At 37.2% G+C, this 15302-nt stretch overlaps 1 protein-coding gene across 6 annotated transcripts in view; it reads left to right on the forward strand.

Annotated features, from left to right (window-relative positions):
* Positions 1–15302, forward strand: part of TSGA10 (testis specific 10) — a 112566-nt gene that overhangs the window by 86684 nt on the left and 10580 nt on the right. For 5 of the 6 annotated variants that reach the window (XM_023734102.1, XM_023734109.1, XM_023734100.1 and 2 more), the window contains 3 exons: positions 9999–10201; positions 12081–12185; positions 12359–12640. In XM_023734102.1, the coding sequence (XP_023589870.1) occupies positions 9999–10201; positions 12081–12185; positions 12359–12512 (462 nt within the window). In that variant the 3' untranslated portion in view covers positions 12513–12640. Of the gene's footprint in view, positions 1–9998; positions 10202–12080; positions 12186–12358; positions 12641–15302 lie in introns of those variants that run through there. The other variant, XM_023734113.1, reaches the window with a different exon arrangement.

The following is a 15302-nucleotide window of genomic DNA, read 5'->3' on the forward strand; positions in this document are numbered from 1 at the left end:
CCCCCCCCTTTGGATGTGTGATTGCTCTAGTACTATTCATTAAAAGACTGTCTTTCTTCCATTGAATTGATTTTGTACTTTTGTCAAAAATCAATTGACCATATTTGAGTGAATCTATTTCTGGGTTCTCTGTTCTCTTACATCGATCTATGAGACTGTTCCTCTGCCATTACCACACAGTCTTGCTTACTATAGTTTGTAGTAAGTCTTCAAATCAGGTAGACTTATTTATTCTACTTTTTTCTTTTTCAAAATTCTTTTAGCTAATCTGAGTCCTTTTCATATAAATTATGGAGTAATCTTGTCTATAGCTATGAAAAATATTGCTGTGATTTTTATAGGAATTGTGATAAACCTATATATAAGTTTGGGGAGAATTGACATCTTTACTATATTGAGGTTTCTAATCCATAAACATGGTATGTGTCTCCATTTATTTAGATCTTCTTTGATTTCTGTCATTAGTGTTATGTAGTTTTCAGTATGCAAATTCTGTATATGTTTTGTTTAATTTACATGTAAATATTATTCTTTTTTTAGCTGTTGTAAATGATATTTCATTTTTTAAATTTTGGTATCGGCATTTTCATTGCCAGTATATAGAAATAGAATGGATTTATGTGTGTTTATCTTGTATTTTGTGACCTTACTAAACTCATTTATTAGTTCTAGAAGTTTTTCTATAGATTCTTTTGTATTTTCTACACAATCATGTTATCTTCAAATATGGACAGTTTTATTTCTGATCTGTATGCCTTTTCTTTCTTTATTGCACTGGTTAGAACTTCCAATACTACATTGAATAAGAGAGGTGAGAGTGGACATTCTTCCCTTGTTCCCTATCTTAAGGGAACGTCATTCAGCCTTTCCCTATTAAGTATATGTTATCTGTGTTTTTTGTAGATGCTCTTTATCAAGGTGAAGAAATTATGCTCTATTCCTGTATTTTGGAGAGTTTTTAGTATGAATGGGTGTTGAATTTTGTCAAATCATTTTTTCCTACATCGATTAACATGATCATGTGATTTTTTTTTTTTTCTTTATACTGTTGATGTGATGGATTATATTGATTGATTTTTTGTTATATTGAATAGCCTTTAATCTCTGGAATCACTGAAATAATTTTACATGAGAGAGGAGAGGGTAAGGGCAAAAGATTATATCTCCTTACTTTCCTATAAAAATTATCTAAAACACTAGAATAAGGAATTATAGGACCTTTTTGGGTCTTAGTTTTCTTTTCTTTTTAAAAAAGCTTTCTTTAGATATAATTCACACACCACACAACTCACCCAGATCTTAGTTTTCTGTCTTCAAAATGAACACAGTGTATCTGTCTGTTATCTAACTCTTCTTAAGGGAAATCTTAAGAACGTGAATTGTAATTCTCCTTATTTAACAATCTTTAATTAATACTTATGGATTGTTTCGTTATGAATAATATTAAAATTGCTTTGGAGAATCTCATATAATTTTTTAATAAAAGCAAAATATTTTTTTGAATGTAGTTAAAATCTTAGGCTACAGGATTTTAGAACCTAGAACTAGAACATGGGACTTCCTTCTACTATAGACATTTTGTTACAGTTCCTTCTAGTTCTTTTCTTTCCCGAGTCAGATTTTTGTGTTCTTTTTACATAGTTGTGACAATAGTATTTTACAATCAAATATTTTGCTTTGCACTATTTCCCTTTTGCTGGACAATAAAGGTTTTCAAATTTTTTATTTATGTATACAACAACATGGTAAATATTTTGTTGCATAAAAACCTTTATCACATTTGCATTATATCCTTCAGATGGATTCCAAGAAGTGGAATTTTTGACACATACATCCAAAGAGCTTTCAAAAAACAACGCTGCACAATTAAGAGGAAACTAGTAGCTCTATGATAACAAAACAAAACAAAAAACCCAGATAATAGACCAGTTAGAATTTTGAAGAGAACCACAGAAAGCACAGCTAAGAAGAGCCTTTCTGGGATCAGAGCAAGCCTCAAAGATATGCCCGAAAACTACCCCTACAAAGGGCCTGAATTTAATTGGATCAAACTGTGAAGCAATTTATGTCCCTAGGGCATTGTTGAAAACAATAGATCGGCTAGCAATTAGTGAAGACTAACAGCTGGGTATGATACCAGTAGAGGCAGACCAGCTAGAAACTTAATAGGGAGATCATGGTCAGAGACAGTTAAAGAAAGCCTGGCTAAATAAACTGTCATCCTGGGGAGAAGGGTTAGGGTGACCACGCATATGTCCATGGGAAGGGGTACAGAGTGACTGTGCATATGCCCTGAGAAACATCAGAGACCATACACTTCAAGGTAAATAAACTCCATGGAAATAGTCCAGCCAAGTCACTAAACTAATAAAAAAGGAAACAAGCAACAACCACAATAAGCCCCAGGGTGGAGGAATCTATATTCAGAGTTGCTACAGTATATTATGCAAAATATCCAGTTTTCAAGAAGAATATTTGAAATGCAAAGAAACAGGAAAGTGTGATCTACCCACGGGAAAATAAAGCAAGCGAAATAAACTGCTTTTGAGAGGGCCCAGATGTTGGGCTTAGCAGACGAAGACTTCAAAGCAGCTGTTTTAAAATGTTAAAAGAACTAAAGGAAACTGCATTTAAAGAAGTAAAAGAAGGTATGATGACAATGTCTCATGAGATATAGAATATTAGTAAAAATATAGAAATTATAAAAAAGAGCCAAATAGAAATTATGGAGCTGAAAAGTAATATAACTGAAATGAGAATTCATTAGAGGGTCTCAACATTAGAGTTGAGCTGGCAGAAGAAAAAAATCAACAAACATGAAGCTAGAGTGATAGAGATTACATAATCTGAAGAATAGAAAGAAAAAAGAATGAAGAAAAATTGCTCTAATACACTTTACTCCCACCTGCCTTCCTTCTGCTATTATTATCAAATACATTGCATTTCTACATGTTATAGTCTCAACAATACAATACAATTTTATATATTATATATATGTGTGTGTATATATATATATATATAAAATAGTTTCATGCAATGGTTTTTAAAATTCATTATGAAAAGAAAGGAGAAGAAATATGCAGTTATACTGTCTTCACTAATTTATAATTAGGATGTCAGAGAGTTTTGGCACACCACTAAGCACACCAATATATACCTTACGGGAGTACCAGAAGGACAGGAGAGAGATCACGGAGTACAAACATATTCAAAGAAATAATGGCAAAAAACATCCCAAATTTCCTGCACATCCAAGATGTGCAATGAATTCCAAGTATGATCAGTGTAAAAAGATCCAAACCTAGACATATCATAGACAAAATGTTGAAAGTCAAAGACAGAAAATCATGAAAACAGCAAGAGAAAAATGACATGTCATGTGAAAACCTCAGTAAGATTAAAAGAGAAGATCAGTAAGATTAACAGTTGACTTCTCATCAGAAATGTTGTATGCCAGAAGGCAGTGGGTTGACATATTCAAAGTGTTGAAAGAAAAATTCTATCAAAGAAGAATTTTATATTGGGCATTTTCGGATAAACAAAAATGGAGAGAATTCATTGCCATCACACATTCTTTACACAAAATATTAAAGGAGTTTCTTCAAGCTGAAAGCAAATGACACTGATCAGTATTTTGGATCCACACACACACACACACACACACACACACAGAAAACAACGTGCACCAGTAAAGGCAATTAGTAGGAAATTATAAAAGACAATATAATTACATATTTCTTCTCCTTTCTTATTTTAACTGATTTAAAAATCAGTTGTATAATATGATATGCATATACTTGCATTGTTGGGACTTAACATATAGAAATGTAACATGTGAAAATAACAGCACAAGGGAGGCAGGTGAGAGCAAAATGTATGACAGTAAGGAAATGACATCAGATAATGTCTTAGTTACTAGTGCAGCCATAACAGAAATACCACAAGTGGGTGGCTTTAAAGTCAGAAATGTATTTCCTCGCAGTTCTGGAGGCTAGAAGTCCAAATCAGGGCATCAGCTGTAAGGGAGGATCTTTCCTTGTCCATAGCCCTGGGAGTTCCTTGAAGTTCCCTGGTGTGTGTCTCTTCTTCAGCGTGTGTCTCTTCCTCAGTGTGTGTCTCTGAGTCTATTCTGCTTTTTTCATAACTCAGAAGTAATTAGGTTTAGGACCCACCCTACTCTGGTACGACCTCATTAATATAACAAAAATCTGTACTTCCAAACAGGGTCATATTTACAGGTACAGGGGTTAGGATTTCAACATATATTTGGGGGTGATGTCATTCAATCCAACAAGGAACACCATTCAAGCCAGAATGCTCATTAGAAGTGAGGATGGCCAGACTTCTGTCTCACATACTTTGGACATATTATCAGGAAGGACCAGTCCCTGGAGAATGACATCATGCTCAGTAAAGTAGAGTGTCAGCGAAAAGGAGGAAGACCCTCATCGAGATGGACTGACACAGTGGCTGCAACAGTGGGCTCAACTATAACAACGATTGTGAGGATGGCACAGGGCCGGGCAGAGTTTTCTTCTGTTGTACGTAGGGTCGATGTGAGTTGGAAGTGACTTGACGGCACCTGACAACAGCAACAGTTCAATCCATAACAGATGATAGCATGAATCCACAGAAGAAATTAAAAGAGCCAGAAATACTTCATAAGAAGGTTAAAAACTCTATAAATATATGCTTGCTCTCCTTTCTTATATCAACTTCTTTAAAATATTAAACATTTTAAAGTATTAATCATAACAATGTATTTTGGGGGTTGTGACGTATATAGACATAACATGTAAAACACTAATAGCATTAAAAATAAGGAGAATAGAGCTAAGTAGGCACAACATTTCTATATTTCACTGGAACTATACAATTCAGCATATAGTTGGAGACTTCAATAGCCTACTTTCATTAGTGGGTGGAGCAACTCGGAAGAACATCAACAAGGAAATCAAAGACTTGAACAACACTATAAGCAAATTAGACCTAACAGAAGTTGATTGAAGACTTTACCAACCAACAGTAGAATACAGTCTTCTCAATTATGCAAGGAAGCTTCTCTAGAATAGACAATATACTAGGCCATAAAACAAGCCTCAATAGGTTTAAAAAGATTGAAATCATACAAAGTATGTTCTCCCACCACAATAGAATCACATTAGTTGTTGTGTGCTGTCAAGGTGATTCCAACTCATAGTGACCCCATGTGACAGAGTAGAACTACCCCACAGGGTTTCCTAGGCTGTAACATTTACAAGAGCGATTGCCAGGTCTTTTTCCCAAGAATTATATTAGAAATCGATAAAAGAAGATAATTTAGGAAATTCACAAATATTTGGAAATTAAACAACACACACAAGTGAGTCAAAGAAGACATCACAAAGGAAAAAAGAAAATACTTTGAAATGAATGAAAATGGAAACACAATGTGCCAAAACGTATAGAGTGCAGCTAAGGCAGTATTTAGAGGGAAACTAATAACTGTAAATATCTATATTAAAAAAGAAAGACATTGCTGGTGGCAATGCGGGGTGGTGCAGCCATTGTGGAGGACAGTGTGGTGGCTCCTTGGGAAACTAGAAGTGGAATTGCTGTGTGACCCAGCAGTTCCACTCCTGGGTGTATACCCCGGGGACTTGGGAATGGAGACTCAGGAGAGACTTGTGTGCCAGTGTTCATTGCAGCACTATTCATGGTGGCCAAGGGGTGGAAGAGGCCTGGATGCCTATCGACAGATGAATGGATGGACAGGGTGTGATGCATGTGTGCAGTGGGGTGCTGCTTGGCCAGAGAGGGAGGTGAGGTCTTGATGAGTGCTGCAGTGTGGGCGGAGCTTGAGGACATTGTGCTGAATGAGGTGGGCCGATCACAGGAGGACAGATGTTGCGTGACCTCACTTGTATGGGAAGACAGGAAAAGGCAAATGTATCGAGGCCAAAGTTTATTAGTGGTTACCAGGGTCGGGAGGGAAGGGGAAAGGGGGTTAATGGTGGTGGAAAAATCACATTGATTAAGGGTAGGGTTGCACAGCTGATTATTGTTATTGCTGTCAGTAAGTTGTATACCTGTAAAACGTTGAATTGACGGAAGTTGTGTGATAGATATATTTACAACAACAACAACAAAAAGAGTAGCTGCTGAGGCTGCTTATGTACAACCGGACATCTCGTGGGATTTAGTTCCTTGGTTTGGAGGTTTAGGGTCATGGTTTCATGGGATATCCCAGTTAATTGGCCCAATAACGTGTTCTACCTCCTAGTTCATTGCATAGTGCCTGGGGATCTTAAAAGCTTGCAAGCAGCCATCCAAGGCACAACAATTAGTCTCTATCCACCTGGAGCAACAGAGGAAGAAGGAGAGTCAGGAATAGGGGGAGGATATGGAATGTGTGGCTAATTGCCTCCATGAAGAACTTCCTCCTTTGCCATGAGGCAAGAAGAACTGGATGGTGCCTGGATACCATTACTGAACATTTTGATCAAAGATTCCATGGAAGAATCCTGATCAAAAGGGGAACAATGCAGAAGAGAATTTCAAATTCTCTGGGACTCTAGACTTTCTGGAGCCATGGAGGGTGGATGAACCCCTGAAACCACTGCCCTGAGATAATATTTAAACCTTAAACCAAAAGTATCCCCTGAAGTCTTCTTAAAACCAAACAGTAGTTTAGCTTAACTAGTAAAAAATTTCTGCCTTGAGCATTATGTTCTTTTAAGAACTATCTATGTGGAATCAAACTGACAACAGCAACTTGAAAGATTAGATAGGAACCTTAGGGGGCAGTGAGTTCCTCCCTCATGAACCTTAATTCAAAAGCAATTGCAGCAGCACATTGAAAGGGAACTGCCAGAAATTCAAGCTGGATTCAGAAGAGGACGTGGAACGAACTATATCATTGCTGACGTCAGATGGATCTTGGCTGAAAGCAGAGAATACCAGAAAGATGTTTACCTGTGTTTTATTGACTGTGCAAAGGCATTTGACTGTGTGGATCCTAAAAAATTATGGATAACATTGGGAAGAAAGGGAATTCCAGAACACTTAATTGTGCTCGTATAGAACTTGTACATAGACCAAGAGGCAGTTGTTTGAACAGAACAAGGGAATGCTGGGTTGTTTAACATCAGGGTCAGGGTTGTATCCTTTCACCATACTTATTCAGTCTGTATGCTGAGCAAATAATCTGAGAAGCTGGACTACATGAAGAAGAATGGGGCATCAGGATTGGAGGAAGACTCATTAACAACCTGTGATGTGCAGATGACACAATCTTGCTTGCAGAAAGTGAAGAGGACTTGAAGCGCTTACTGATAAAGATCAAAGACTACAACATTCAGTATGGATTTTATACCTCAACATAAAGAAAACAAAAATCCTTACAACTGGACCAATAAGCAACATGATGATAAATGGAGAAAATATTGAAGTTGTCAAGGATTGCATTTTACTTGGATCCACAATCAACACCCATGGAAGCAGCAGTCGGGAAATCAAACGACATATTGCATTGGGCAAATCTGCTGCAAAAGACCTCTTTAAAGTGTTAAAAAGCAAAGATGCTACTTTGAGGACTAAGGTTCTCCTGACCCAAGCCATGATATTTTCAATCGCCTTACATACCTGTGAAAGCAGGATAATGAATAAGGAACACTAAAGAAGAATTGATGTTTTTGAATTATGATGTTGGTGAAGAATATTGAATATACCATGGAGTGTCAGAAGAATGAACAAATCTGTCCTGAAAGATGTACAGCCAGAATACTCCTTAGAAGTGAGGATGGTGAGACTTCATCTCACTTACCTTGGACATGTTATCAGGAGGGACCAATCTCTGGAGAAGGACATCATGCTTGGCAAAGTAGAGTGTCAGTGAAAGAGAGGAAGACCCTCAATGAGATGGATTGACACAGTGGCTGCAACAGTGGGCGCAAGCATAGCAACAATTGTGAGGATGGTGCAGGACTGGGCAGAGTTTTGTTGTGTTGTACACAGGGTCACTATGAGTCGGAACCAGCTCAATGGCACCTAACAACAACGACTGCACAACTCTCAATATGCTACAACGCATTGAATCATGTACTTTAAATGGGTAAGTTATATAGTATGTGAATTATATCAAAACAAAGCTGTTTTTTTAAAAAAAGTTGCTCCATTTTGTATTCCTGCCTGCGAAGTATATTAGATTGCCCACTTTAATGTTCATCAACACAAACTACCAAATTGGCCAATTTCATAGACTAGAACAGTGTGGTTCAACCACGGGAGATTATTCCTGTCAGAGAACGTTTAGCGATGTCTGTATAAATTATTGGTTGTCATGACTTGGGTGGGGTCAATGTTACTAGATTCTAGTGGGTTATAAACCAGGGATGCTGCTAAACATCCTACAATACATAAGAAAACCCCCCACACCAATCAATTATGCAACTCAAAATGTCGACAGTTCCAAGGTTAAGAAGCCCTAGACTAGAAGCAGCATCTTGTTTTATTTTCTGTTTCTTTGAATACTAACAAGGGTAAATGGTTTCCTTATGTTTGCTAATTAGTTGTATTTCTTTCTTTTTTTGTGTGTCAATTTTATGGTCATAGAGTTAGTCCATATATCTGTTTGTCATGGATTGAATTGTATCCCTCCAAAATACCTGTCAGCTTCGCTAGGTCATGATTCCCAGTGCTGTATGATTGTCTACCATTTTATCATCTAATGTGATTTCCTTATGTGTTGTAAACTCTACCACTATGATATAATAAGATGGATTAGCAGCAGTTGGATTAATGAGATCTCCAAGATTAGATAGTGTCTTAAGCCAGTCTCTTTTGAGATATAAAAGAGAGAAGAGAGCAGAGAGACAGGGGGACCTCACACCACCAAGAAAGCAGTGCCAGGAGCAGAGCATGTCCTTTGGACCTGAGGTTCCTGCGCTGAGATGCTCCCAGACCAAGGGAAGACTGATGACAAGGACCTTCCGCCAGAGCCAACAGAGAGAGAAAGCCTTCCCCTGGAGCTGGTGCCCTGAATTCGGACTTGTAGCCTACTGGACCGTGAGAGAATAAACTTCTCTTTGTTAAATCCATCCACTTGTGGTATTTCTGTTACAGCAGCACTAGATGACCAAGACACTCTCCAGTTTATATGAGCTGTTCACACAAATAAAGATGTTAAATCTTCTAGTGGTTGTTGTTGTTATTGTTTTATTTATTGAGTTTATTTTCCTCTAGTTGTTTTCCTTTAAAATTTTGGTTAAGTTTATACTGACCATCAAAATGTTTATTGTTTATGTGGTTCAAACCTACTGTTTTTCCATTGTATTTAAGCCTAGAAAGTTCTTGCCCTACCTATCTACCTACCCCTCTACCAATAATTTCATTTTTATTCGCTTCTGTTTTTTTGAAGTTTGTCTTTCCACATTTAACTCTTAAAATGCGTTTAGAATTTATGATAATGTGTATTATGAGGTAAGGACTAATTTTTTTCTAACTAGTAATGCCTGGTTTTCCTCCTTTTGAAGAAACAAGAAACAGCTCGCTTCCAAGAGCGTTGTCCAGGCCCAAGATTACCTTCAAAAGGGAAGTTTTCTACAGGTTCATGCAAGCTAGGGACTGTGCATTTACTCCTCATATACTTTAACTATGACATTCCATAACGTAGTTAGATGTTTATAACTCACCTAACTAAGGACGCGTAGTAGTTACAGATACCAACATGTCAGTCTTACAGAAATATATAAGAATATGTCGGAGCTAAAAATGGAAATCATTTGCAGTTTGGGATTAGCAATTCTTAAAATGAATTTTCTTATATGGTCTGAGAATTGGGGAAACGTGCGTGCGTGTGTGTGTGTGTGTGTGTGTGTGTGTGTGTGTTTGGTAAGAAGGAGAGCACAATTTCATATCAAGATATTAAGAATGTAAGTTTATAACAATACAGGAGTTTTATCTTCTTATGAGTTAAGTGAATGAATGGGAATAAGTGTGGATATCTTCCTGTTATACAGATGGAGAATGAGTTAGATTCTGCTCGTTCTGAAATAGAACTCCTCAGGAGTCAGATGACAAATGAGAGAATCTCCATGCAGAATCTAGAAGCTTTGCTGGTGGCCAATCGAGACAAGGAGTATCAGTCTCAGATAGCGCTTCAAGAAAAAGAATCTGAAATCCAGCTTCTTAAAGAACACCTTTGTTTGGCAGAAAATAAAATGTGAGTTGGTTAGCAATATAGTCATAGAGAGTTATATTTATTAAATATTTTGGTACTTTGTAAATTAGTAGAATTTTAAAACTAGAATTTAGATAATTTAGCCCCCATAATTTGCCATTACTGAAACGAGGACAAGAAATCTTGTCACTTGCCAAAGGTTCAGTACTTATTTCTAGTGTCTGTTTTTTCCTTATCTAAATTTAAGTTTAGCCATCTCTGTTGTTTCCAGCAGAACTCTGGATATAATAGAATGTCTGATCCGAAATATTGCCTTTAGGAAATATTACAACCAGATGAGAAAAAAGTTAAGCACTTCTGAAACCAGAAGAATTTCTGTATTTATGGACCCACCTGTTATTGCTACCTCGTCTTTCCATCGTCACATAGTATTTACTTATTCGTGGAGCCCTGGTGACGCAGTGGTTAAAGCGCTTGGCTGCGAACCAAAAGGCTGGCAGTTTGAACCTGCCAGCCGCTCCGCGGGAGAAGGATGTGGCAGTCTGCTTCCGTCGAGATTTACAGCCTTGGAAACCCTATAGGGTTGCTATGAGTTGTAATGAAATCAGCGGCAGTGGGTTTGGTTTGGTTTTATTTCCTTGTTTACATATAAGTGTGTGCTGGGTACCTGGAAGAATTCCCGCACTCACAGAATGCTAAAGACTTCCCCAGTGCATAGATTTTGGCCTTTTCAGACTCCCCAGCATGATTAACACATTATCTCAGGACCCCTTGCTGGCGGCTTGGGTGGAAACGCCTGTTTAAATATTGAATGCTTTATTATTAAACTTGGTCATCTCTCACAAGACCCTTAGCCCCTGTTCTTATCTATGCCATCCATAACATGTTTTCATCCACCCTCAATTCTGCCCCCCAGTCTGAGCCTGGGACAAGAATCATGGTCTCAGGAATCAGCCACTGAGCATGGGAGCCCCTGACTCAGTAAAGGCTGCAGGGCTAGGCCCACTTTCCTCCAGAAACTGCTTTCAGGTTATGGCAGCTGTGACTGAGCTGCTAGGATACCTCAGCTGGTTCTGCAGGATCAGTTTCTCAAGCTGGTTGGTGGAAATCTGCCTTGTAAAACAGGCCCAAACTCCCGCCCTAAGGGGGATGCGCTTTTCCTGACTGGCTAGTAAGTACCATCAGTTAGAACTTAACCGTAAGCATGATACACTTTTGTGGTTTTGGTCTCTAACATTTAGATTTCAGTAGTCTATCATGCAGTTCTGAAAGCCAGCAGAGGAAAGAAAGTTCTGTGCAAACAGCGTTCACTTCTGTCACTTTTTTCATTATGATAGTTTGCCTTATCACAGGGTTTTTGAGGCATAGTTTAGCCCCAGGGAGATCCTGCTAAATTAAAGAGTTTTTTTTTTTTTAATGTTTTTAACAGTGTATACATCAAATTTCATTATAAGTATGTATGACCAACTTGGTTGACTATGTGTATATATGTCTATATATACATACGTGTATATGTATGTATATATACACATATATATATCAGACCATACTAATCATGGTGCTGGTGAATTCCAGTTCTAATAATCATACTATTTTGCATTTATATAATATTTCAAAGTACTTTTATAAAAATGATTTGCAGTAGATAGGATAGATAATTTTACTCTATCCACAGATGGGGAAATTGAGACAGGGTTTAACTGAGTGACTGTGACGAGGACTGCTTAGGCTTCTCAGCTAGGCTGATTTGCACATTTACTACATCTGAAAATGGTATATTTTAGATGTACTAATGCATCTATATGTACAAATCATGATTTGGCTCAAATCCAGCTGAGAAACCATTATAATACAGGTTACTGTAGGAGTCATAGCCATATTTTAAGTTAAATCAACTGTCTGCTATCCTTTCTTCACACAGGGCCATCCAGAGTAGAGATGTGGCCCAGTTCAGAAATGTAGTAACGCAATTGGAGGCTGATTTAGATATTACCAAAAGACAGCTCGGAACAGAGCGCTTTGAAAGGTATGTTTATCTCCACATGATGTTTGGCCTGGAAAGCACTGTTTTCTAGGTAGCAATGGAGTTTGCTTACTTTGTGATGGTTCTATTTTAAAGAATGATTTGGTCTATAGCTTTTTACAGTTTTAATAATGTCACTGAACATAAAATTTAAAAGCATCACTATTTTGCTTCAGGGAGAGAGCTGTACAAGAACTTCGCCGCCAAAATTATTCAAGTAATGTATATCATATGAGTACTTCTCTAAAGCCAAATACCAAATGCCATTCCCCAGAACGTGCTCACCATCGATCTCCCGACCGAGGCCTCGATCGATCGTTGGAAGAGTAAGTGGCTTAAAGCTCCGTTCTTTTTGGATCATATAGCAATGTAAACAGTGACTATTTGGGGAAGTAAGGAACTCAAGAAAACAGTATTATTAGTAGTGATGTTGAAACATAGTTACCTAGATATGTTGACATGGAAATATTTTGATAATTGCATTAGAGGCACATAGAAATAGCATAGTAAAGTGAAAGATCTGACATTTTATCTAATGTTTGTGTAAATTATATCTTAAAAGTCTGATTTTCTCTTTATTTTTACACCCTAAAACTTTTTCACGTGCTGTCATTATAAGATGTTGGTTAATTATTATAGCACCATAAAGTATATATGTGCTAGGAAAGTAAGAAGCTAATTTTTCAGAGGAAAATATTTTAAATATACTCCTGTACATGATAAATTAAAAAAAACTTATTTGGAGATAATTTCAAACTTAGTTATAAAAATAATACAAAGAACATCTGCGTCCCTTCACTCACACTCACTGTCATTAAAATTTTACCCCATTTGTTCTGGCATGCGTACATGCACTGTCTCACACACTCACGTGCTTCCACAGGCTCTCTCTACACACACACACACACACACACACACACACACACAAACGTTTAAAAAAACGTGTATGTCCCTTCTGTTTATTTGTTGAATCCCAGGATACATCTAAAATAGTTCGTTCCTTCACGCACGGCACAACAATAAACAGACCAACTTAAAGATCGTTCAGGATCTGTTTGCACTTCTTCCTTCGTACCCCACATACTACATTGCCCAAGACTTGAGGGTATGTAGTCAGATACCGCGTTTATAAATTACTTGGATTAGTTCTTTCCCCCCCACCTTTCGCTCAGTGGAAGAGCATTAGATTCATTTGTCACATTCATTTCCCCTTTCCTAGTCTTTATTTTATTTTTTGAATATGTAGAATACTGACATGCTTTCAAAGGTCAAAATTTGCAAAGAAGTAAAAATAATACTCAGAGAAGGGTCATTCCCTCCTGTATGCCTTCCATCTTGTCTGCATCCCTCCACCCTTTTCGTGTGTGTGTGTGTGTGTGTGTGTGTGTGTGTGTGTGTGTTTTATAATAAGAAACAGATAAAGCTTTTTTCTTATTTTCCCCTTCTTCCTACACAAAAGGTAGCACACTATAAATGCTCATTTTCACTTTCTTTTTTTCACCAGTGGGTTGTACGGTCAAGCTTTGGAATTTTTGTCGATATGATGGGCAGTATTTCAGTGTATTCATTCAATGAAATGGGATTTCAGTGTAGTTTTAATTTCTGTTTCTCCTGTTATGAGTGAAGTTGAATATCTTTATATATGTTTCAGGCCATTTTTATATCTCTTTCTGAATCGTCCATTCATTTCTTTTGCCCATTTTTCTAATGGGTTTTTGGTCTTTTTTTCTTATGGTAAAAGAATATATATAACAAAACATTTGCCATTTCAAATTTTTTTACACGTACAGTTTATTGACATGTTTGTCGTGTTGTGCAACCATCACCACTATCGATTTCCAGTTTTTTCCATCACCCTCACAGAAACTCAGGGCTCCCTGGGCGATGATTCTCTTTGCCCCTCCTTCCCATCCCTAGTAACCACTAATAAACTTTGGTTTCTATACATGTATCTATTCTAGATAATTCCATGTAAGTGGGATCATACAATATTTGTCCTTTGGTGACTGACTTATTTCACTCAGCATAGTGTGTTCCAGGTCCATCCATGCGGTAGCATGTATCAGGACTTCCTTTCTCTTGATGGCTGAGGAATATTCAGTTGTACATATATGCCATATTTTGTCTATCCATTCATCTGTTGAGGGACATTTAGGTAGTTTTCACCTTTGGCTATTGTGAGTAGTTCTGCAGTGAACATTGGTGTACAAGTTTCTCTTTGAGTCCATGCTTTCAATTCTTTTGGGTATATACATAGGAGTGGAATTGCTGGGTCATATAGTAATTTATGTTTAACTTTTTGAGGAGTCACCAAACTGTTTTCTACAGCATCTGCACCATTTTACAATGGTGCAGCAATGGATGCAAGTTCCAGTTTTTCCACATCCTTGTCGACTGTTGTTGTTTTCTGCTTTTCTGATCATAGCCATTCTAGTTGGGTTGAAATGGTATTTCCTTGTGTTTTTGATTTGCGTTTTCCTAATGACTCATGACATTGAGCATCTTTTCATGTTCTTGTTGGCCATTTGTGTATCTTCATTGGTGATGTCTGTTCAGCTCCTTTGCCCATCTTTTGATTGAGTTCTCTGTCTTTTTGTTGTTAAGTTGTATGAGTTCTTTATATATTCTGGTTATTAAACCCTTATTCGATATATGGTTCCCAAATGTTTTCTCCTATTCTGTAGGTTCTCTTTTCATTTTGTTGATAAAGTCCTTCGATACAGAAAAGTTTTAATTTTGACAGAGTCAAATTTATGTATTTTGTCTTTTGTTGCTTGTGCTTTTGGTGTCATATCTATGAATCCATTGTCAAAAACTGGATCTCAAACATTTCCCCTATATTTTGTTCTAAGAGTTTTATGGATTTAGTTTTTTTTTTTTTTATTGTACTGCAGGTGAAGCCTTACAGAACAAATAGTTTCTCATGGAACAGAAGTACACATGTTGTTTTATAACATTGGTTAACAACCCCGCAACATATCAACCCTCTAACTTCTCAACCTCTTTCTTTTTTTTGATGAAAATACACGTAGCCAAAGATACACCATTTCAAAAATTTCTACATGCACAGTTCAGTGACATTGACTATGCTCTTCGAATTGTGCTGTTATTCTCACTTAA

This window comes from Trichechus manatus, unplaced genomic scaffold, assembly GCF_000243295.1.
Source record: "Trichechus manatus latirostris isolate Lorelei unplaced genomic scaffold, TriManLat1.0 scaffold00004, whole genome shotgun sequence".
NCBI lineage: Eukaryota > Metazoa > Chordata > Mammalia > Sirenia > Trichechidae > Trichechus > Trichechus manatus.